The sequence below is a fragment of the Embiotoca jacksoni genome, unplaced genomic scaffold (assembly GCF_022577435.1).
Source record: "Embiotoca jacksoni isolate LCO1_2020_lvr unplaced genomic scaffold, fEmbJac1.0.p SCAF_62, whole genome shotgun sequence".
NCBI classification, from domain to species: Eukaryota; Metazoa; Chordata; class Actinopteri; family Embiotocidae; genus Embiotoca; species Embiotoca jacksoni.
The window spans coordinates 275,616-299,278 of NW_027185417.1; the positions used below are offsets into that span (position 1 = coordinate 275,616).

The 23,663-nt window shown below is 42.8% G+C and overlaps 1 protein-coding gene across 1 annotated transcript; it reads left to right on the forward strand.

Annotated features, from left to right (window-relative positions):
• Positions 1-49: 49 nt before the first annotated feature.
• On the forward strand, positions 50-22,606 carry LOC138213648 (A disintegrin and metalloproteinase with thrombospondin motifs 2-like). Its single transcript, XM_069174881.1, has 25 exons — positions 50-218; positions 3,583-4,058; positions 5,705-5,915; positions 10,159-10,265; positions 10,369-10,452; positions 11,004-11,087; positions 11,538-11,691; positions 12,002-12,107; positions 12,745-12,888; positions 13,028-13,160; positions 15,674-15,787; positions 16,116-16,261; positions 16,681-16,770; positions 16,859-16,941; positions 17,488-17,621; positions 17,986-18,109; positions 18,267-18,347; positions 18,438-18,601; positions 18,691-18,850; positions 18,928-19,060; positions 19,267-19,477; positions 20,138-20,267; positions 20,375-20,449; positions 21,010-21,205; positions 21,487-22,606. The coding sequence occupies exons 1-25, from the start codon at positions 131-133 to the stop codon at positions 22,295-22,297; spliced, it is 4,239 nt and encodes a 1,412-aa protein (XP_069030982.1). The 5' UTR covers positions 50-130; the 3' UTR covers positions 22,298-22,606.
• The last annotated feature ends 1,057 nt before the right edge of the window (positions 22,607-23,663 follow it).

The following is a 23,663-nucleotide window of genomic DNA, read 5'->3' on the forward strand; positions in this document are numbered from 1 at the left end:
CAGCTCTCAGTTAGTCCGACTCCGTCTGCCGAGGAGAGCGTCTCTCTGGCTCTCTGTGTCCGTCCTCCTCTCTGTTTATCTGTCTCTCTGCCTCCCTGTCTGTCTGTCCAGCCTGTCTCTCTCTGTCAGGATGGAGGAGTGTCGTTATGGATTATTGATTATTGTGTTTCTGCAGCAGATCGATTGTTTACACTCAGTTTACATCACCGACAACACAGGTGAGAGTTACTGCTCTTATATTACCACTACTGGTACTACTACTACTATTACTGGTACTACTACTACTACTACTACTATTACTTGTACTACTACTACTACTACTACTACTATTACTGGTACTACTAGTACGACTATTACTGGTACTACTACTACTATTACTATTACTGGTACTATTACTACTACTACTATTATTGGTACTATTACTACTACTACTGGTATTATTACTACTGCTGCTACTACTACTGCTACTTTTACTACTACTTCTATTACTACTGGTACTATTACTAATACTATTGGTATTATTACCACTACTACCATGAGATTTACTGCTCCTGGCACTATTAACTAAGTAAAACTCCTGGTGCAGCCACTACTTTAGTTTTGGAACTACTTTTTGTTTTCACAGCGGCAATATATCTGATATTAGTACTTTGAGTACTGCTGCTGTTTCTTCAATTAGAACTACTGTTACAGTTCAGTGCACACTAATGACATATAGCGTACAAATACTTGTGCTGCTGCTGAACTGGTACTCTGAATACTGCCAGTGATGCTACCACTGCTGCTGTACTCCTACTGTGAATATTACCACTGCTATGACTACAAATACCGCAACTATAAGTACTGCTGCTACTGTGTTGTTACTGACAGCGCATGTGAGATAGATTGGTTCTGCAAAAAAAATATTACTAACACTATTGCTACTTCAATTAAAACTACTTTTACTGGCAGTAAATACACAACTGCTGCAACCATAGTACCACTGTGAGTACTGCTACTGCTACAGTTAGCGATACTACTCTTACTGCTTATGCTACTGTTACTACTACTTGTATTGCTATTGTGCTTTTTTTATTATAGTACTGCTCCTGGCAGATATTTGAAATTGATATTTGATTATGGTTCCTTGTGGGGTAATTGTACTACTGATACTGATACATATTGTCACTACAGCTGTTACACAACTACTGTTACTACAACTATTGCTACAAATACTTCTATTACCCATACTACTACTAGTACTGTTACTATTACTACTAAAAAAATTCCCCTTTGGGATTAATAAAGTAACTATCTATCTATCTATCTATCTATCTATCTATCTATCTATCTATCTATCTATCTATCTATCTATCTATCTATCTATCTATCTATCTATCTATCTATCTATCTATCGCCAGTAATATTCCTGGTACTAATGCTACCAGTAGTATTTTACTGTTAGTAATAATACTAATTCTGTAAGGACTCCAGTACTTCCACTACTACCACTGGTAGTTTTGGTACATATTACTCGCACAAATACTATCACTACTGCTACCATCAGCATTAGCCTGATGCTACGATTGTTTTTCTGCTGCATAAACAAATGGTGTAACTTCGACAGTGTTCCTGTGCAACCAATACTACCATTAATACTGCTACTATTACTAGTAATACTACTACTGTAACTACTTCTGCTGATGTTTTCTACTTTTAGTACTTCCAGTTACTATTTTTACTCCTTTTAATATTATTGTCAGTACTTTTACTGTTTTTAATACTTTACTCCTGTATGTCGTGCTCCTCGTACTGCTGGTACTGCTGCTACAACTGGTACTACTGGTACTACTACAGCTTTCACTGCAGCCACTGTAACTCCTGATGCTTTTTCACTGCACGGTACGGCTCGACTCGAGCCGACTCTTCTCACTTTTGGCACCACTTCATCTCCCGGTGTAGCTAGTTGTCATGCCGACGCCACGTGAGCCTTTGGTGACATCGTCTTCATGCTCGATGCCAAACAGAGCAGTCCAGTAAAACTGCAGCTGCTATCGTAGCTTGATTATTTAACAGTGTCGCACAGTGATCACGATTCTCTCTAAACCAATCAGGCGTCTGCAGTGTTTTAACGTCTTTTTTTTGTTTTGTTTCGGCCCGGCTCACCCGGAACATTAATGGAGGTGATACAAAAAAAAAAAAAAGTACCAGGTACTGTCAACAACCTCTGCCCCATTGAAAATCAAAAAAAGGCCTACTTTACTGGCTACTGTTATAATTACTTGCAGTAGTGGTAGTACACCCTCTCTTTTCTTCTTTTGCGGTCGTAAGTTTGGTCTTCTTGGCTCTGACCTCTGACCTCTGCAGTGAAGGTCAAAGTCAAACAGTTCTGGAGCTGACTGACCAATCACTGACCAGCTGCCGGTGCTTCCTGTGCTCTCAGCCTGTTGTGTGTCTGACTCGGCGGAAAGTTCCTCTCCACATTTTTTTCCCCTTAAGTCTCAGTGTTTGTGTGTTTCGGGCTTTTGGGGAATGTGAACGATTCAGATCATATTTCATCATATCCTACTGCGTGTGTGTGTGTGTGTGTGTGTGTGTGTGTGTGTGTGTGTGTGTGTGTGTGTGTGTGTGTGTGCTCACATGTCTGTCTTTGTGAGGACCACCGTGTTTGACCATCAAAGTGGAGACATTTTTGGAAAGTGAGGAAGTCTTCACTTTGGGACAGACCTTCAAAGAGCTGTTTAAGAGCGCAGACTTGGTTACAGGGTTCGGGTTAGACTCCAGGTTTAGGTTCAGGGTCAAGGTCCTGGGAATACATGATGTCAATGAAGGGTCTCACAAAGACTGAAACTTCTAGTATGTGAGTGTGTGTCAACTTCATGACCTCATGACAAAGAGGAGAGCCGCCTCCTTTTTCCTTCCACACGAAATCATGTCAGATAGCGGTCACACACATGTTTGCCTTTCTGTACTTGTGAGGACCCTCGTTCTTATCCACAGTGCAGAATAAAGTTATAAAATGCCGGTCATTATAAGTCAATTAAAATGTAATAAGAGGCTGTAATGCAACAAACTCAGCTCGTATTATAAAAATGTTTTCATGTATTTGAACATCTGTTTACATCTGCTTACGGCTACATTTACAGATGTGTTCTGTTTTTGTTCTAATGAATGAAAACCATATTTGATATGGTACCAGGTTAAACAGAGGATAGAACCGGTGCTGGTTAGAAAGGTTCTGGTCCGATGCTGCAAATTTCTGCAATGAACTCAGCTGATGCTTTCTTATTGGGACCAAATTCAGTTTTGACTTAAGTTATAAAAGCTCCTTAATTATTCTTTTTTTTTTTTTTTAACAATTTAAGATGCAATAATAAAGTATCAACATTTATGCTTGTAAACTTCATGGTATGAGTACATTCTATATTTAAAGTTATGAACCAGGGTGCTGTGATTTGTTCATGACTATTACCATATGAAACCTCAATTTACTTCTATAAGTAAATATAGGATTTATAGTCATAAAACAGTTGTTGCAGAGGAGTTTTGGGGCTTTAGTTTCATTAATGAAGAAACTTTTCTTTTTTTCTTTTCACCTGTCAGATTCTCTCCATCGGGTTCTGTCGGAGTTTGGCGTCATTCGTCCAATCAGGACGGACTCAGAGGGGCGTTTTCTGTCGGCGCCGGTCTCCACCAACCAACTACACCGCAGAAAAAGACACGCCGCCCTATTAAAGGACACGCCCACTGACTCAAACAATGACAGACAGACTCAAACGGACACGCCCGCATCACAACAGGCACCGCCTATATGGACGTCATCGTTGAACCACAGCTGGAGTGGGTGGAGTCACAAGGAAGAGGAGACGGAGCTTTTCTACAATGTGACTGTATTCGGGCAGGAGCTCCACCTGCGGCTACGTCCCAACTCTCGCCTGGTCGCCCCCACCGCCACCATGGAGTGGGAGGAGTCAGGACACCTTTACTCTCAGCCAATAGGAAATGCCGGCTGCTTCTACACAGGAACAGTGTCCAACATGGCGGGCACGTCCGTCGCCATCAGCAACTGTGATGGATTGGTAGGTGTCACCTGACCTAGAGCATAGGCTCCAAAGCTCTGGGCTGGGCTCACGTTTCAGATTTCACGGACCACATGCTCACACCAGGAGTACATATTTACGAATGTTATAGCTCAGGACGCGTTTTGGAACTTTTTGATCGTACAAAATTACACAAAGGCAGTTTTGAAAGAGGAGTGAGAATCAAACCTCAGAGCAGCTGCAGGAGATCTGCCATGTCGGCAGCATAGCGAATGACTAAAACCTCCAATTTGTAGTCAAAGTTTTTCAAAACAGACTTCATGATGTCTCGGTTTTAGAAAAACTCGTTTCATCTCGTCACATCTGGTTTGAAAATTTGCAGCCTCTCTGACGTTCATGATAAACAGCATGAACTGATGAATGACAGATTTATAGCCACCAAAAATAAAAAACAGAAAAACTGAACGTAAAAGTCAGCAATCAGCAAAGGTGATTTGAGGAGCAGACAGCAGCTGAATGAGAGCATTCAAAACATCATGACCATCCTAAGTGAGGAAGCTGCAGCTGTTGATGGATGCAGATGTTTAGACAGCTGTTAGCATTTCTAGAGCCTCTTGACTTTCCAAATGTTCTGCAGAGAGAGCGGCTGAAAGTTCAACACTGTAGCAAGAGAAAAGAGCGCGCCATGGGTGGCAGGTCTCAGCCCCTGGAGCTGACAACAAAGGTCATCAATCAATGAAAGATCTTTGACAGGATGAAACAATATTTATTAATAAAAGTCCAATTTAAGGAGGCAGACACTGTCAGTAGAAACCAGTGGGAACGAGGTCGAGGAGAAATGACTTCAGTCCTCCAGAGACTGAAAGCAGACGCCGTAAAACACGACAGGCCGAGGCGACTTTCGTTCGGTTAACTGCGTCTGCGTGCGTCTGATCCACCTTTACTTCGTACAGCGTGGGCAGAGCCCCTGAGTGAAGCCAGATGTGGAGGAAAGATGAGAGGCGTTTAAAGTGGACGAAGGGAGGGAAAAAGGAACGAGAGGAGTATTTTCCTGCTGCAGCAGCTGACAAAACTGCAGTGAAAGAAATTAACACTGATTTTACTGAAACCCTAAAGGTGGAGACAATAACAGGAGCCAGACCCAAATAAATGAGATAGAATAAATGAGGTTTTCATTTGCGTTTGAGCCTTGGTGCTGCTGGATTATCAACTGAGGAAAAATGATGATTCACGTTTCCAAAAATGGTGACTTGTGTGTCAAAAATGCTGACTCGGTTAAACAAATATTTATGCTCTCTTAAACATTGCCATATTTACTCAGCTTGATATGATGTTGATACTATAAAAAAAAATCTTACTTCATTCAGTATTGCTGTCTCAGACTCAAAATAATGCAGACTCAAATGTGAATAATGCTGTCTCAGACTTTAGCAACGCATAGCCTATATCAAGCCAATTACCAAACTACCAATCCACTGTTTAATCTAATGACGGGTAGATTAAAAGAGTACCTTTACTACAGATTGATTGGTAGATCTGCACTACATTAATGAGTAGATTAAACAGTAGATTTACAGTAGAATCACAAGTTTCTTTAGATTTATTGGTAAATGTATAGTAGCTGTCGTGTTAAACAGAAGATTGTCAGTAGATTTTCAGTGGATAACAGCTCTGATGTCTCCCAGGCAGGGATGATCCGCACGGTTGAGGAGGAATTTTTCATCGAGCCGTTGGATCGATGGAGACCAGGAGGAGGAGAGGAGGAGGAGGAAGAGGAGAAAGAGCAGGAAGGAGGACGACAGCACATCATTTATCGCTCCTCAGCCATCATCAAGAACCAGCCGGCTTTCAATCAAACTGATGCCTTCAATCAAACTGCTGAGGACTTCCTCCGAGGTGAGATAAACGAACAGAGCGTGTGATGTTTAAAACGACAGGAAGACTCCAGATCCTGTGACTGAATATAAGATTATTGACTCAAACAACTGTGACAGTCTGACTTAACTTGACTTAATGACTTGTACAAACTTGACCCGAGGACTCGAGTGTCACCTTTTCATTTCTTGTTTTGAACAGTGTTGACCTTATGACCCGAAACATTTTTTTGACCTAATAATCTTAACGTGACTTTTTGTCTTGAACAAACTTGACGCGTGACTTGAAAACCATGAACTTTTGACTTAACTGGACCTTATGACTTGTGCAAACTTGACTCTTGGACTTGAGTGTGACACTTAAGTCCTTTTAATTTCCATTCGCTCACACTGACTTTATTACTTTTTACATGTTTCCACATAAACTGGTGGAAACTGAGCTGAATTCAAGCACACATATTTAAATTTGTTACCTCAATTTAAGATGCTGCAGCCTGTAAATGAAATCAGCAACTGCAATCTGAACATCTGTATCCCCACAGTAAATGCATTGAAAAGAATAAAAGCCCTCAAATAGTATTTAAAATAACACATAAACGCCTAAACTGGCTCGCGCTGTGCACATGTAATCATGAGCATAAATTGAGTGTTTCAGTTGTTTCAGGGGGAAACTGACGCTTGCAACAAACACTGAACTGAGCTGCAGCCTGTTAAAGATCCTTCCGAATATCTGCTGTTGTTTTTACAGAGGGAAAGAATCAAAGTGAAAACTGTGGAATTGGTCCAGGAAACTTGGCAGAGCTGGCTGGGGAGCTTTACAGCACACACACACTTAAACACACTTAAACACACTGACAAACACTCAGCCAGCTGCGACGTGGCAGTCGGAGCCTCGCAGCCCCGGAGGTTTTGCAGGTTTTGGGGGTTTTGGTTCTCAGAGATGAGGGATGGTTCGGCTCCTGAGTCCCAGTCGCAGCCTCCTGAAATGTGTTTGTTGTCATGCCAACGTGAGCCGACGAAGAGGGCGTTTCATTTCACGTCGGTTCGCCTCGGCCCGAGCCTCCGGCAGCACAGCGTGGACTCAGGGGTCCGATTGTGATCGCTGATGTCATTTCCTTAACAACAGATCGGACACACAACAAACAGATGTTTTCGTGAGCAGAAACACATTTTGGAACGATCAGGATTTTTTTTTTTTTTTTTTTTTTTTTTTTTTTTTTTTTTGTCAACAGCTGGACCGAGTGGAGATGACGGCATCAAACGTGACAGAACAGGGTTTTATGTTTACATCTTCATCAGGATAGAGTCTTCCTGCGGGAAAACATGTAGAACGCAATCATCTGAGATCAGAACCACTGCAGGACAGACAGAAACAATAAATACCAAAGTCATAATCCTCATACTTTTAGCAGAATTAATTTGGTGTGTAGAATAAGAAAAATATGGCTTTCACTTCGAAAAGTGGTCGGTTGTAGGAGTAAAAAAAATGTCTTTGACCTTAATTGGTTTTTCAGTCCGTGTTAAAGGGTAATTCCAGTTTATTTAAACCTCTTCTATTTCTCATTTACGCGTTTCCATTGAAACGGAGAGTTGCACGACAGCATAAAAAAAACCTCGGACTGTCTGCAGCTCTCCAGAAAACACGATTTTTCCACGAATCTTTTTAAGCATTCGTTTTCAGTCTGACTGACAGGACACAGACATTAGACACCTGGAACGGCTATTTATTTAATTACATGAGGGATCTCCATCCGGGGATTCTTGCTGTCGGATCAAATCACTCTGCATATTCATCCACACATGCTAGTTCGTTTACATATGTGACTCTGACTTTCTGGGAATGCAGCAGCTAAATGCAGTGGTGGATTACCCTGTTGATGGTCGGCCATATTTATTGGTCCACAGAGGAGCAGCTAAATCAAATGGGAAAAAACAAAGAGTGGGAGGATGGAGGCAAAAAGACAACTAATTTCTGAGTTTCCTTTCAATCAGACTGAAAACAAATGTTGAAAATGATTTATGTAAAAATCTGATGTTTGAAAAGCAGTAGGAAGCACGACTCAATTTAACTGTGCAACACCGCTGAGGGCTACTAGGGGCTGACTCCAAAAAAATCTCTGACTCCATAGACTCCCATTAAAAACGTGTCAGCTTCTTTCATTAAATAAAGTCAATCAACTTTTTCCTGCTGGTCTTAAAGATTCAAAAAATTGATCAAATTCATATTTTTTTTATATTTGTATGGATGTTATATCTGTCAAGAAATCTGTATCTCAGTTGTTTCATTTCCTGAATAGTAAAATTCCCCAAACAGAAACCAAATTTAGTCTTTAAAGTTTTCATTTGTGAAGTTATATTTTATTTTCATTTGTTCCTCCTTGTGTTCGGAAAATAACCGTGCTATGGTTTTGATTTGGTAAATTAACTTTTTCTGGTATTTGAGCAGATGTTGGAGTTGGTGTTGTTTACAAAATAAAAGCGTTAGCCCACAATGTTTAAATGAGACAGACCATCACATCTGGATGAATCTTGTGTAAATCAAACAGAGACTGAAGCTTCGTGCTGTTTGCTTCAGGAGATTTATCTCACTTACAGCTGCCATGTTTTCATGACGCCGTCTGGATTACAGTAAACAGTCCAACATCAGTGTTTGGTCTCAGTTCGGTTCAAAGGTGAACTGTCTCTCGGTAACTGCACTGCAGGCGATAGGATCAGGATGAAAAGAGAAACTAAATCAAACACAGTCAACGTGTTTTTGTTTTTCTTATTATAGTTTCGATTAATTACAGTTATTCAGAAGTCATAAAAGTTACTGCTGTAACTGTCCTGCAGCGGGGTCGTCTGTGACCGATGAAAACACGGCTCATACTTCCACCGCGTGACAGTACAGCATGATGTTGAGGCTTTTATCACTTAAATGACTTTGAGCCTGAGATTCGTTCTGCCTCCTGCTCACTTGACGTCTGCACAGCTGCAACACACCTGCAAAACCAGAGGTGTGTTTTTCTGTCTCTGTCTGACCCCAGACTCCTTATGACCGTATTTAATCATAATTTGAATCATCTGATCACCACAGTGCATACAAGAGGACACACAAGGACTGTGTTGTTACATGTATGTCATAGAGGTATTTAATGAGGGCCGTTAAAGTCCTACAAAGGATGCAGAGTCATTACCAAAGAATTTTTAGAGCCTCCTGAGAGTCAATATAGTTTCACGACATTCTTTAATTTCAGTTGGTTGTTAAAACATCCAGAAAAAACTAGAATTAACGCTCTCATGGCAACCAGTCAGGTTGCTGTTTACATCCTCATCTTGTCCAGACTCATATGTTGAGAGGATTTAGAAGGAATCTTTTTTTTAAGATAGACCCAAATCCACAACACAAGTCATTGAAACTTTTACAACATTATAGAGAGAAAACCAACAATTCAACAATTCCTACATGAGCCAAAGGTGAAAGGAAAAACCTCCTTTTAACAGGAAGAAAACAGCTATCTGCCTCGACCGGTTGGGTTAACGGGAGAACAGAGAGAGAAAAGAACAGCATAAAGATTCGAGAGACAGTAAACATTCGGTATAACCACAGACCCAAAATATGCAGCTCCAGAGCCAGAAATGTCTTCTAAACAAAATCACAAAACTACTCCAGCGAAGAGAACTGCATATAGACAACAAACAATAAGCAAAACTATGGTAAAAGACCAGGCATGAAGACAATGAGATGCAATGGTGGCATATAAATGCATGGAAAAGTGAGAGATTAGAGGTGGCAGCCATTACAGTAGACGATGCTTCCAGTATAGACGTTACTGCAAAGAAGCTACACATTGTAAAACGTGGATGCTTCACATACAAAACCATGAACAGAACCCAGTACCCTGTTGATGTTAAATCACTCAGCCTGGGTTTGACCTGAATGCAGACTTGGCTTGAGGTTATGGTGACATTTTTTTCCTTTCCTGCAGTCAGTTGTCATCGACATTCTTGTGGTTTGTTTTGGTGGTTGTGCTTTAAAATCAAAACCTTCCCATCTTAATTCAAGTTACATAGATTAACTTTTTGCAAATGTTTGACAGTGTTAACTAGTGTTGTGGGGTTTACACTGACTAGTTTAGATTGGTATTTTATTTATTTTATCCAGTTCAAAAGTTTTGTAAAAAAAAAAAAAAACTTAACGTCCTCAGTGTTGGTGGTAAAAAAAATGTGTCCTGTTTTCAGAGCCGCCTGAAAAAGTGTAAAATTACTGTTTTGTTTGTATCCAGGTCCTCTCTTGGGTTCTCTGAACTTGACCCACAATGTGGCCTCATCAGTATCCAGCTCATCTCGCAGGCGGCGCTACATCGAGGAGGCTGAACTGTTTAACATCGAGGTTAATGAACTCTTTATCAGAGAGGTTGATGAACTGTTGAACTGAAAGTCTACTGAACTTTTTTAACTTTCTTTACTCTCGTTGTCTTTTTTTTCTTCTGCAGGTTTTGTTGGCGGTTGATTATTCTGTTCTCCTTTTCCACGGCCGAGACCACATTCAGAAATACCTCCTGACACTGATGAACATAGTAGGTGAAAACATGAGCACAGATTCTTAACTCCGTGATGATGCCCGAGTCGTGAGTGTGTTCTCAGACCCGGTGGTCTCCATGAGCTCTCCAGTATTCCTGAAACGGTAAAAGAGGTCGACTTTTCAACCACCGGGATAGAATCTAGTTACTGAGCAGCAGTCCAATAGAAACACTAATGTGCCAAAACTCAGACTATCTTGGTTCAAGGTCTACTGCATCAATTTTCCACTTTGAATTGCTGCTCAGTTGGAACCACACTGGACTCCCAGTCCTCTCTCTGCATGTGAGCAGCCCTCCTGTAGTCATCCCCTGGTTTTATGTTGGGCCCCCGTGGGTCAAAGGCACTCACCTTCCCTGTCAGCTTTGGATTCAGGAGGGGGGGCCATAATTTATCTCCTCTGCAAAAGGTGAACCACAGTTCTCTTCACAGTCTGTCACATGGAAACAGTTTACGTGGTGTATCTACCATATATCGGGAAACTTCTTCACCACATTACGATGATGCTTCCCTAAGGACCAAACTCAGCATCTTGTTTGTTTTGTTCCAGGTTAATGAGATCTATCAGGATCATTCTCTGGGTGCCAACATGAACGTTGTCCTCGTCAGAATCGTCATGCTGTCTCCAACAAAGGTATTAAACTCTGAGCACCACTCCTGAACCCTCTGGTTTGGACACTTTTATGTGCGTGAACAAAGATTTTCCAGTTGTTTGGGGAGGACACGTGTCGGTTTAACAAGTCTGCCGGGCAGAAGTTGGAAAAAAAATGTTGGTTTTATCTATTGCTTGTAGGCCCTTCAGGTTCAGGCCCAGAAACTCTGCACTGTTAAATCTCAGTTTGGTTTTCCAGTTTTAAGTAAGTAAACACAAACTATAAAGCTAATTGCTTTAATAACTTTTGGATGTTCCCAATATTTCCAAAAGAAAAAGGGACAACCGAGCGTAGTCTCACATAAACCCTGCATCAGCAAACCAGGAGAACTTCCTATGTTTGTAGGTTTACCTTCAAATACTAATCGTTTATGTAATGTAATAATGATCGAAAATATAATCTGTTAAAAACCAGCGTTGTTCACCTGTCAGTCCCAGGAGCTGATTTCTGTGGGGAACCCTCAGAAGAGTCTGGAGAACGTCTGCAGATGGTCGTATCTCCAGCAGAGGGAGCAGAGTCACGCCGAGCAGCATGACCACACCATCTACCTGACCAGGCAGGAGTTCGGCCCCTCCGGCATGCAGGGTACTACTGCTAATACTACCACTGCTACTACAAGCACCACTACTAACAATAAGTACCGGACCAGCGAGGACTTTAGCCTCTTCAGCATGTAGGGTATTACTGCTAATACGGCTAATAATACTAATAATAATACTACAGGTACTGGCCAGGCGAGAGGGCAGCCCCTTTGGAATGCAGGGTACCACTGCTAATACTACCATCACTACCACAAATGCTACTACTAACAACAGGTAGTGTCCACGTAGACATAACAACAATAAAGATGATGAGGCCAAATGCCTTGACCTCTGACCTTTTGATCTCTCTGCAGGTTATGCTCCGGTCACAGGGATGTGCTACTCGCACCGCAGTTGCGTCCTCGTCTTCGAAGATGGGTTTTCCTCGGCCTTTGTAGCTGCACATGAAACAGGACACGTGTGAGACACACAAACACACACAAACTAAATGCTGTCAGTTCTCGTAAACAAACACAATTTCACATTTTATCAAGACGTACGTTTGAAAAATACAACAACACAATAACGACACCCAGGTGTCCACGTAGAGACGATAATAACACCCAGGTGTCCACGTAGAGACAATAACAACACCCGTTTGAAAAATACAACAACACAATAACGACACCCAGGTGTCCACGTAGAGACGATAATAACACCCAGGTGTCCAGGTAGAGACGATAATAACACCCAGGTGTCCACGTAGAGACGATAATAACACCCAGGTGTCCACGTAGAGACGATAACAACACCCAGGTGTCCACGTAGAGACGATAACAACACCCACGTGTCCACGTAGAGACGATAACAACACCCACGTGTCCACGTACAGACGATAACAACACCCAGGTGTCCACAAACAGACGATGACGACACCCAGGTGTCCAGCTGGACATGATAATGGACTTACCTGCCTTGTTACTATAATGTATAATTTTCAATATTCAGTAGTTCATTAGTGGCGTGTAGTTCATGAGAATTTCCCGCTGTTTGTCTTCATTATCTTTCTCTGTGTATACCTGTCCGTCTGTCCGTCCGCCCGCCCGTCCGTCTTCAGGTTGGGCATGGAGCACGATGGCGAGGCGAACGACTGTGATGACGACGTGCAGCTTGGCAGCATCATGTCTCCGCAGGTTCAGGCCACCTTCCATCGTTACCACTGGTCCAGGTGCAGCTGGAGGGAGCTGCACAAGTACCTGCAGTGAGTACTACAAAAAAAAAAATAGTACAAATAATACTATAAGTGCATTTTATTGTCATCAACAGTGACACTGAAATCCTTATCAGAATATCTCATCCTGAACACACTGCACTAAATACCTCGATGTGTCTGTCTGCAGTACGTACGACTGTCTCCGTGACGACCCGTTCAACCACGATTGGCCGGCTCAGCCTCAGTTGCCGGGCTTTCAGTACACCATGGACCAACAGTGTCGCTTCGACTTCGGACCAGGATACAGTATCTGTACTGCAGTATGTCTGTCCGTCTGTCTGTCTGCAGACCATGCGATGAGAATTGACCTTTCACCTCTTGTATTTTTAGGATGAGAGTCACCGAGCTTTTAGTGACACTTTAGTGATCCGGTTGGAGACCTTTTAATTAGGATCTTTTATTTTTTTTTGACCATTTTTAAACCATAATTATTAAACTTGTGTTCTCCACAATTTCCCAAAAATGTACTTGAACATTTTTTTATGGAACTTTGTGACCAAGAGTAAATACCAAATATAAAGATACTAATAGTCTGTAACCAATTTATGTTTTTGTAAATTTACTTTACTTCTTTTATTTACTTACACAAGACTACATACCAAACTGAATTGATAAGTAGATTTTTTTTTTGCATGAATAACACAAGGTGATCATCAGTTTGCTATAGGGGCAAAAAAAATACTCCAATCATTATAAATAGGAAAAATTCTTATTTCCATTTCCGTTTGCTAAGATTTATTTTTGTAATCAAAAGTTTGTTTTCAAGGAAAAACAGGGTTGCTGTAAAAAACAAAAACAAACAATTATACCAAAAATGAAAAAAACAATCATTTAAACAATCATTAAAAACAACAAATCATTGCAATACCAGGTGACTTTTGTCCTACAAATCATGTTTTCTTAAAATGAGAAGAACATTTGTTAGTAATTATAATTCAAACCTTTTTCAGATGAAAATAACTAGTTTCATCTGTTTGTATGGAATAAGACAGATCGTTGCATTTTCACAATAACTCGAAAAAAAACAGAGTGAAACAGTGACAGATGGGGGGAAAAACTCAAACAGCAGAAAAATAAAGTGTAAGCGGATATCTTTCTGTGGAAATGTGTTTTAAATCAGATAAAAGCTCTGCGGAAAACTGATCCAAGAGACAAACAATCAGAGCAAAACCGAAAGAACCTGCTGACATTCACGAGACTCGGAGATCTGAGAAAAAAAAAGCCAAATCTGAACGACTGAACCAGAATCATTTCAGCGTTGAATGTCAGAAACTTCCCAAACAAAGAGTCACCAGCAGCCTCAGCTGATGAATCGTATCTGATGGTTTCTTTTAATCGTTCTTCTGAGACGTTTCATGCGTCACATCACCTCTCAGTTAACATCCTGAACAGATGCTGCTGCTGGCCGCCGCTCACATCTGGACACGTCACTGAAAGCAGTCCTGTTTCTGTTTAATGTTTCCGCTAGTGCGTTTTCATCCTAAAGCTGCTTTTTCTCTATTTATTTGATCTGTTTTCCCTCCTACATTATCCTTTGTTTGGGTGTAGTGGTTATTTGAATATCTGTTTTCTGTTTTGGGAAATTTCAGCGAGATTCAGACGAGTGGTTCGAGTTTTAGTCATCAGCTGCCGCCTGAGGATGTTTCTGTTCTCCTATATTCATTATGTGATAAATCATCACTGGAATCAGATATAAAACGTCAGACTCGATCACAGCTGATCAGACCATTAAAAGAAATAACTGAGTGGTCACACATTTAATCTTTTTGTAGTATTCTCATGAAAATGTGAGAAAACGAGATGCAGATTCATCCTCAACCATTTTTTTTTCTGTTCTTTCCTGTTTTATTTCATTTCTGTCTTTGTTAAATTACTGTGCTGATCACTGTTTTCCGTGTTTCAACAACGAAAGTGCTTTCTAGCTTTTAGTGTTTTTAATGAAAAAAAAAAAAGGTTCGGGATGAAAGTTCGGTGGTTAAACTTTAGACTCCCGTTTGGCAGTGCCACAATATGTGTGCAGCCCATTTTAATAAGTTCATCTATGAACAAAATGTTCTTCCAAACAAACTGAACTTTTCACCTCACATATTTTGGAAAATAATCTGATGCTTCATCACCGGAAAATGTGTAGCAGCTAATAAATCAGTCCGTTCTGATGTTATTCTTTGAGCTTCTCTGCATGTTTCCTCCAAGTCCAAAACATAAAGTTTGCAAAATGTAAAACAATACAATAGAAACTTGAAATGAGTCCAAAAAAATTAAAATGTGTTCCAGAAAATACTGCAGAAAGATTCGACGTTTGACCATCAAATTGTTTCTTTAAATGATCCGATCAGCTGTTTTTATGATTATTTGGAAAAGGGTTATTCATACTGACGTTTTGTATCTGATATTTAAGATGACATGTTGGTCATGCAGCGGGAACTCTTCACTTAGTGTCGGTGAACTGGAGGAGAGTTGAGAGATGTTTGTTAATTTGATGGTTTTTTTACACAAACCTGGATTCAAAACTATAATTTGAGTATTTTTAAACTGCGACGTTGTTATTTCCCTCTGTCATCACCTCATTTAATTTTCTAACAGAGATTTAAAAGTTCTATTGTCTTAAAACAACTGAACTGAAATTATATATATTTGCTGCTTCCAAGTCAAATCATCAAGTTTTTTTTATAGGAGCTGGTTTATCCTTCATTTTGATTTCACACAGTTCTATACAGTTTTTTCTCAAAATAAAAGGCTCTCATCCTTTGAATGTGTTTGTGTTCGTCTCTAGTACACGACCCCTGACCCCTGCAAACAGTTGTGGTGCAGCGACTACAACAACCCGTTCTTCTGTAAGACCAAGAAAGGCCCGCCGCTCGACGGGACCAAGTGTGGACCTGGGAAGGTGAGGATGCTTTTATATATGGATTCAGGACCAACGCAAGGTGTTTAACGGCATAATTCAACGTGTTATTTCAAAGACTGAAAACAGGGAATCGGTTATCCTGACTCTATACAAAGATACGCTGACATCACCTCCAGAAACTGATGATAAATATCTGATCAAACTTATTTTAAACACCTGATTGTTCTTTGGTGTGAAGATCGGAGTCACTGCTTTAAAGCTGGAACTATTTTCTGCCTCCATTTGCAGGTACTGGAAGCGTTGGCTTCCCGCCTTCGTGCTAAGCCAGGCTAACTACCGTCTCCATGGTAACTGTTTCTCATTGCAGCACTGTTTCAAAGGTTTCTGCATGAGGTTGACCCCTGACCTCCTGAGACAAGACGGCGGCTGGGGGACGTGGAGTTCGTACGGCAGCTGCTCTCGGAGCTGCGGGGGCGGAGTCAGGTTTCGGTCCCGACGCTGTGATAACCCATCGTGAGTGAGCGGTCAAATCCAAAAGAATCCGTCCGCAGCCTGCAAGACGTCACGTTACGCCCACTTTCCATCGTGGTGTTATTGTTTTCCTTTACGGATTCAAATCTATTTTAATCAACTGCAGCGACAGGGAACCACAATATTTTCATTATTTATTTATTTATTTCATTTTCCTTCCTTCCTCCTTCTTTCCTGTTATAATTCTGCATATCTTCATCCTCAGAATAAACACCCAGCACCAGAAAAATCCCACAGTTTAAAAATTCCACTCCATCAACACAACACCCAACATGATTTGGACAACTTCATGTTTACGCCACTCTCTTGCAAGTCCGCGGACAAACCCCGCTCTGTAAATCCTCTGTGATGTCACACACGAGACGCACCAATCAGAGAGACTAACCTGCCGTTCTTCTCAGTCCAGCCAACGGGGGGCGCACCTGCTTTGGAAACAGCTACGAGTTCCAGCTGTGCAGCCAAGAGGACTGTCCCCCTCTGACTGACTTCAGGTCAGTAGATCTACAGCTCTCTTTGTTATCTCTGTCCTCCGGCTGACTTCGGGTCGGTAGAGCTGATGTTTGTGTGTTTGTCTTTCAGGGAGGATCAGTGTAAAGTCTGGAATCCATTTTTTGAGCATGAAGGAAGGAAACATCACTGGATGCCCTACGAACATCCTGACTGTAAATACACACATATACACACGCACAGATTACACCAACTTATTGACTGCAGCTACACACAGAAAGTCTGCGAACACAATACACACACTGTGACTGTTGAGAGACAAAAACAAGTTGAAGATTAGATGAAAGTTTCCTGTGTATCTGACTTTGTGAGGACAGATATGAGTTTTACTTTTGGATATGTTGGCACCTTCAAAATGCCGTTTGAGGGTTCTGAATGTGTTTCAGGGTTCAGGGGCAGAACCAGGTTGAGGTCGGGATAGGTGTCCTGGGAATGCATTACGTAACCAAAGGTCCTCATAAAGACATAAAGACGTGTGTGCGTGTGTGTGTTCGCATGTTAAAGTCATCAGTTAGGAATCTGTTATTGGAAGGAAACTCGTCGCCTCCTCTCCTCCCTTTAACTCTTAAAATTCTGAGATTATTTTAATATGTCTGTTCATTAAACTTTATGTTCTGCCTTTAAATGTTCCAGCTTCAATCGGCCTGATTTGTGTTTCTGCTGATGTGAAATATTAAATCCCAACATTTATGTGTTTCCAGCTGATGAGCGCTGTCGTCTGTACTGTCAGTCCAAGGAGACGGCGGCCGCGGTCTCGATGAACAGGATGGTGCATGATGGGACGCCGTGTTCCTACGACGACGCCCACAGCGTCTGCGTCGGAGGAGAGTGTGAGGTCTTTATTTTGTTTCAGTTTCCATGTGTGACTCAGATCCTGCTGTGTTCTTACAGGAGGTGATACGAGTTTTTAAAAAAAATTGTATTTATTTTATTCATATGTGAATTATTAATTATTTTATTTGTATCTTCCTTGTTTTCAAAAAGTGCTGCATGAATAAAGTTTATTATAATCTATTGATACAAAGTAGAAAATTGCGGCCCAACATCTTACAACACAGATAATTACATATACGGTTTCAGTTTATTCTTCTTCCTGTTTCCTCTCCTCTCTCTTTGTTTCCACTGCCCATTCTTGTTTCCTCACCTTGTTTCCTCTTCTCCGTGTCTTGTCTCCTCCCTCCTCATCTCCTCTCCTGCAGCATGTGGGCTGCGATGGTCAGATCGCTTCAGACATGCAGGAGGATCGATGTGGAGTTTGTGGAGGAGACAACTCCAGCTGTAAGATTGTCAAAGGAAACTTCACCCGCAGCACCAAGAAACAAGGTGATCCGAGCTGATCTCCAGTTTCCTGTCCAACAGAAACACATCCCAGATTTTTCCTGCTCATTAAATTAAACTCACCGTGTTTTTCTTGTTAACTGATCCTGTTTCTGTTGGAGTGGTCTTTTTTGATGGATAGATTATTGTTTCCATGGCTCAGGCTACCTGAAGATCCTGGAGATCCCTAAAGGAGCCCGACACCTGCTGATCCAAGAGTTCAAGGGGACTCCTCACATCCTCGGTAAGACGAGGAAGGAGGAACATGAGGTCCTCCCGCAGCTCTTGGTTTTCTGAGAAAAACAAACTCTCATTGTCCCATTTTCTGCTGCAGCCGTGAAGAACCAGGAGACGGGTAATCTCTTTCTGAACGATGAAGACGAGCTCCCAGAATCTAGAGTGGTGATCGAGAAGGGCGTGGCCTGGGAGTACAGCAACACCGAGGAGCAGGAGTCCCTCCAGACCACCGGGCCGCTGAAGTACGGAGTCCTGCTGATGGTCAGTCCGTCAACTAGAGAGACTGCATGTCCACGTTGTTTCACTGTGATCAGACACTAAACCAGATCAACCGTGATTCTGTCCATCAGGTCCGTTCCTATGGCGACTCCAAGGTGACGGTGTCCTACAAGTACATCATCCAGGATCGTCTCCGGTCCTCGCTGGAGTCCAACCTGGTGCAGGAGGACGCCATCTTCTATGAGTGGGCACTGAAGAAGTGGTCGTTCTGCTCTAAACCCTGCGGCGGAGGTATGCATCGGTTAGCGACCTGTTTGTTGGCTACTGGGGCAACAGCCGGGATGTTGACAGTGATCTCTGGTTGCTAGGGAAACAGTACACCAGGTTCGGCTGCAGAAGAAAGGCTGATGGGAAAATGGTTCAGAGGACGTTCTGTTCCAACATCAACAAACCGAGAGCCATCAGCCGCACCTGCAACAATGAGGCCTGCAGGTCACCACGGTAACACACTGCAAGTCGCCACAGTAAGACACTGGTTGGTCGCCAATGTAACACTTCAGGTCGCCATGGCGGTACGCTGCAGGTAACCATGGTGACGCATCAAGTCACCACAGTGATACCCTGCCAGCGACGTGGCGCAATCGGCATCCAATCAGAAAGCACGGTCGTGCATCACGCGTTGTTTAACATCCGACTGTTTCCCTCAGCTGGGTGACGGGAGATTGGGAGGACTGCAGCGCCTCCTGTGGTCAGACCGGGTGGCAGCGTCGGTGGGTGAGCTGCCAGCAGGAGTCCAGCGGTGGGAAGCAGCAGCGCTCGGTGCACAGCAAGCTCTGCGGCGACAACCGACCGGAGGCCAAACAAACCTGCAACCGTATCCCCTGCCCCGCTGCCTGGAGAGCCGGGCCTTGGACCCCAGTATGAAGACTTGTTACCAAGAGTCCTGGACTTCTGGACAACCACTAGCTGTTTTCTTCTTGGGTTACCCTTAACCTGCTTTTTTTTAAGGACTATCTCTAACCTCCTTCTTTCTAGACTACTTCTAACCTACTTCTGACGACTTCCTCTGAGCTCATTCTTTCTAGACTACCTCTGACCACCTTTTCTCTGGACTACCTCTAACCTCTTTTTTCTTGAGTACCCTTTTCCTCTTCTTTATGGACTGTCTCTAACTTCCTTTTTCCTTGACTACCTCTTACCTCCTTCTTTCTGGACTACTTCTAACTTCTTTCTTTTTGGACTATTTTTAACTGCTTTTTCCTTGACTACCTCAAACCTCCTTCTTTCTAGACTACCTTTATTCGTCCCCTTTTTCTCTACCTTCTTCTTACTCTCTGGAATATCCTTAATGTCTGTCCTTCGGGACTACCTGTAACCTCCTTGCTTCTAGACTTCTGCTGACCCTCTGATAGGCTACCTCTACCTCTCTTTTCTCTGGACAACCTCGACCTCCTTTTTCCCAGACCACCACATAACTCAGACACTCAGGAGAGCTACTTTCATCTAAAGGATGTTTGTTGAATATTTCCACAGATCAATACAAACATCAGAGTCTAATCAGTCTCTCTGTGTGTTCAGTGTTCAGTGTCTTGTGGGAACGGGACTCAGGAGCGTCAGGTTGCGTGTTCACGCCCTGAGGGTTCAACTGGAAATTGCAGTGAGCACCGACCCATCGCAAAACGCACCTGCCATGCCCCTTCCTGCAATAGTAGGCATCACCCAATCCTGACCCATACGTTTGTTTCCTGAAGCCCAGAATGAGGGATCCTCAAAGTTGTAGTCTGTGTGTCACTGACTCTTGGTGTCCCCCTGCAGGTGACCAGAAGAACGCCATCATCCAGTGGCTGTCCAGGTCCAACCCAGACTTTCCAGTTCCAAAGATCTCCTCCAGTAAATCACAGCCTCCCCATCTCCCTCCTACTTTTAGCTCTGATTCCCCCACACACTTGTTAAGCCTCTTTCTCAAATTCTTTCTCTGCCTCTCTTCCTTCCTTCTTAGAGTTGACTGAATATTATAGTCTAAGACAATGATTGCTTAGACTTCCTGGGATCGACTCTGATCTTTGGCGATTCTGCAGAGCAGCTGAACAGGAGGATTAAAAGGGATAAAAGGCTGAAATTTAACTATTATTAGTTTGTTCTTGTTGTTTTGGGCTCATTGGTTTCATTTGTGGATCATCTGGATCTGGAAAAACACATCATAAAGGATGATTGCGGTTTATTTCAGCCTGCTGTTCTTTCCATTAAAGTGTCTGTTGTGTCTCAAAGGGTCCTATTAACTTTACACCCTCAACTTCCATTGTAGAGATTCAGGAAACAACTCGCACAAAACAGTATATCTGGGAATGAATTGCAAGCTCCACTAAAGCTTTCCAATGAAAGAAAAACAGAAAACATCCCTTTGAACTCGCTGATGACCTGCTCTGAACCCGATTCTTCTCCGTCTCCAGAGCAGCGTTGCCGTGGCGACCGCTCCGTGTTTTGTCGGATGGAGGTTTTGAGTCGATACTGCTCCATCGCCGGATACCGGAAGATGTGCTGCAAGTCCTGCAGCGGAAACTTCAGCAACTCTGACAGCTTCAGCAACTCCAGCAACTTCAACAACTCCGAGTCCAGCAGCACAAACCTGCCGACGGATAACAGCAGGTCAGGCATGACGGTCTCACAATTTTAGAAACTTTTGGTTATGCTCGAATAGAAAGTTCAGTGAATGTGTAACATACTGTAGGTTCATGTGTCCAGCTGGTCCAGCATCAGAGTTTTTCCATTTGTGTTTGAAAAACACACAGAATCTGAGAATTTGTTGTCATGTTGTTGACAAAATGTACAAAGAAAAAATTAAAAGTAACACGAGTAAAAACTGAATAAATATAAGACAAATACATGAATTACCGCTTTAATGTGAAGTCCTTGTTTTTGCCTTTTAGTTCTTGGAGTTCGACCACGGAGATGATGACGTCGGCGTCCACCTCCACCTGGCCTGACGCCAGCTACGGCACAAGTGACATCATCGACGATGTAAAAAGCATGACACCTTCCAGCTTCACTGTAACTCCGGTTGCCACCAGCAGGAGCAGCACCGACTTCGTCTACGTGGAGTACGACAACTACGACGAGTTCTCATCGTACGGGGAACTGTCGGTTCTCGCTGAGACTCCTGCTATCTTTCCAAGTACTACCACTACTACTACCACTACTACTACCACTACTACTACCACTACTACTGCTTCTACCACTACAACAAGGCGTCCAAGAAAAACTGCTCCACCACATTTATTCAAGAAAAGGCCTATTGTGCCTCCTGCCACAGTTCCCATGGTAACTGTTTATGGTCAAAGCCAAACACCGCCGCCGGTCAGGACGTCCGCCGTCCCAGAGTTCCCCACCACAACATCAGCTGATCCTGATGACATCATCACTGCCACATCTTCAGGAGGGCACAGCCTCCAAACTGAACTCAATCCAGTAGAAACTGAACCAATCACGGTGTCTTCATCGTCCTTCTTCCCGCTCCCGAAGAAGGAGAACAACTCGGTGGACGAGGTCCCGTACCGAATCGTGGGACTGGACGGCGACGGCGCCCGAGGACAGCAGAACCACTTTGTGCCGCGGATGCCGCCGTTCCGCGAGAAAACACAAAACAAACGCATCCAGCAGCTTCTGAACGAGAAACGATGGCAGGATCTCGTGAGGAGGCCGAGCAGGACCAGAGCGACCCGGACTGACAGGAAACCCTGAAGGTTTCTTTTGGTTGTTCGCTCGTCGTGACGCATGTGCAGCTTTTCACTTTCCACTAACGCTAACAAACTTTGTACAAAACACAAAAAAACAAAAGAGACTTTTTAAACAGCTTTTACTTTTCATGGGTTTATGGTCGATATGTAAAGTTAGCCACCCTGAAATTAAAGTCTTACCGCCACGTGAGACCAGAATGTGGGCTTCTGCTTCAGAAACCTTCAGGTCTGTTCAGGTTTTTCTGTTTTTTTCACATTCATGATGTTTGTACCAAATAATCTTGTTTCTAAATAAAGCAAAATCTCATCCAGCTGCTGATGTCATAATGACTCATAAACATCTGGATCACAAAACACGCTGTGTATCTCTCAAACCCTCAGGTTCTCTCTGTTCCTCAGACTGTTTGGGATTTTAATCATTTCCTTTCTCCTCGGAAACTTTTCCTGTGGGGTTTTGCGAACACAAAATCAGATTCATTAAACTTTCGGGTTCTGTTGAGCTCACAAACCGATTTGTGACGTCACGGTGGGTTGCTGCTCGGTTCTGTAGCGGATCAAAGCGAATGAAAACCAACACTGCATCTCGGCTTCCTGACTCGGTCTAACCTGTCGGAAATGACTTCCACAACGTGTCCGTGACGTAGACCAATAAGAGCACAGTGACTTTAACCAATGGCGATGGAAGACCTAGACTGTCCTCTTGGTGTGACCGACAGACAGACAGACAGACAGTATCAGACACACCGCTTCAGATGACACTGTTTGGTTACATTCTGGTTTCAGGAATCTTGTCTCTGGCTCCTCCCACCTGATGACATCAGACACCACCTGTTCGTTAGCAGATTTCAGAGGTGTGTATCATGTTGCTTTCAGATTGCGAGCAATTGATGATCGTTATACTTTCCCAGCTTGCCACCGTGGATGTTGCGTTACCGTGGTGACCAAAGACGCCAGAGACAACGCAGCAGTGTGCCAGGTAGTTTTGCACAGGTAAACATCTGGAGGTTGCAGCGCTCTGACTAAAACCAGGATGCCGTTATCTGTGAAAACATTGATGTGTCCTCGAGTAAATGACGAGCAGGAGAGAAGTTCTGTTCTGAGAGAAATGAAACTAAACGTGTTTCCTCCAAAACCTCTGCAGAGTCAGATACCCGTGGAGTTTGTGTCTGTCTGTAAACTCTCCAGCAGCTGTTCTGCTGTTGGACTTCAAACTGAATTCAGATCAGATGAGTCACTTTGTGTTTTTTTCATGGGATCAGTGGAAACAGCTGACCGCTTAAAAAAAAAAACATTCTGTCCATATTACAGACGTTAAAACTGTCTGCCGGCACAAACATGGAGCTTCACATGTTTCAACTTTGAATGTTTGC

What these genes read in the sequence shown, in the direction of transcription:
- LOC138213648 (XM_069174881.1), top strand. Translation starts at nt 131, where the DNA reads ATGGAGGAGTGTCGTTATGGATTATTGATTATTGTGTTTCTGCAGCAG. An exon ending in AGTACGGAGTCCTGCTGATG is followed by an intron (nt 18,602 to 18,690) that starts GTCAGTCCGTCA and finishes TCTGTCCATCAG; the next exon opens with GTCCGTTCCTATGGCGACTC. An exon ending in CTCTAAACCCTGCGGCGGAG is followed by an intron (nt 18,851 to 18,927) that starts GTATGCATCGGT and finishes TCTGGTTGCTAG; the next exon opens with GGAAACAGTACACCAGGTTC.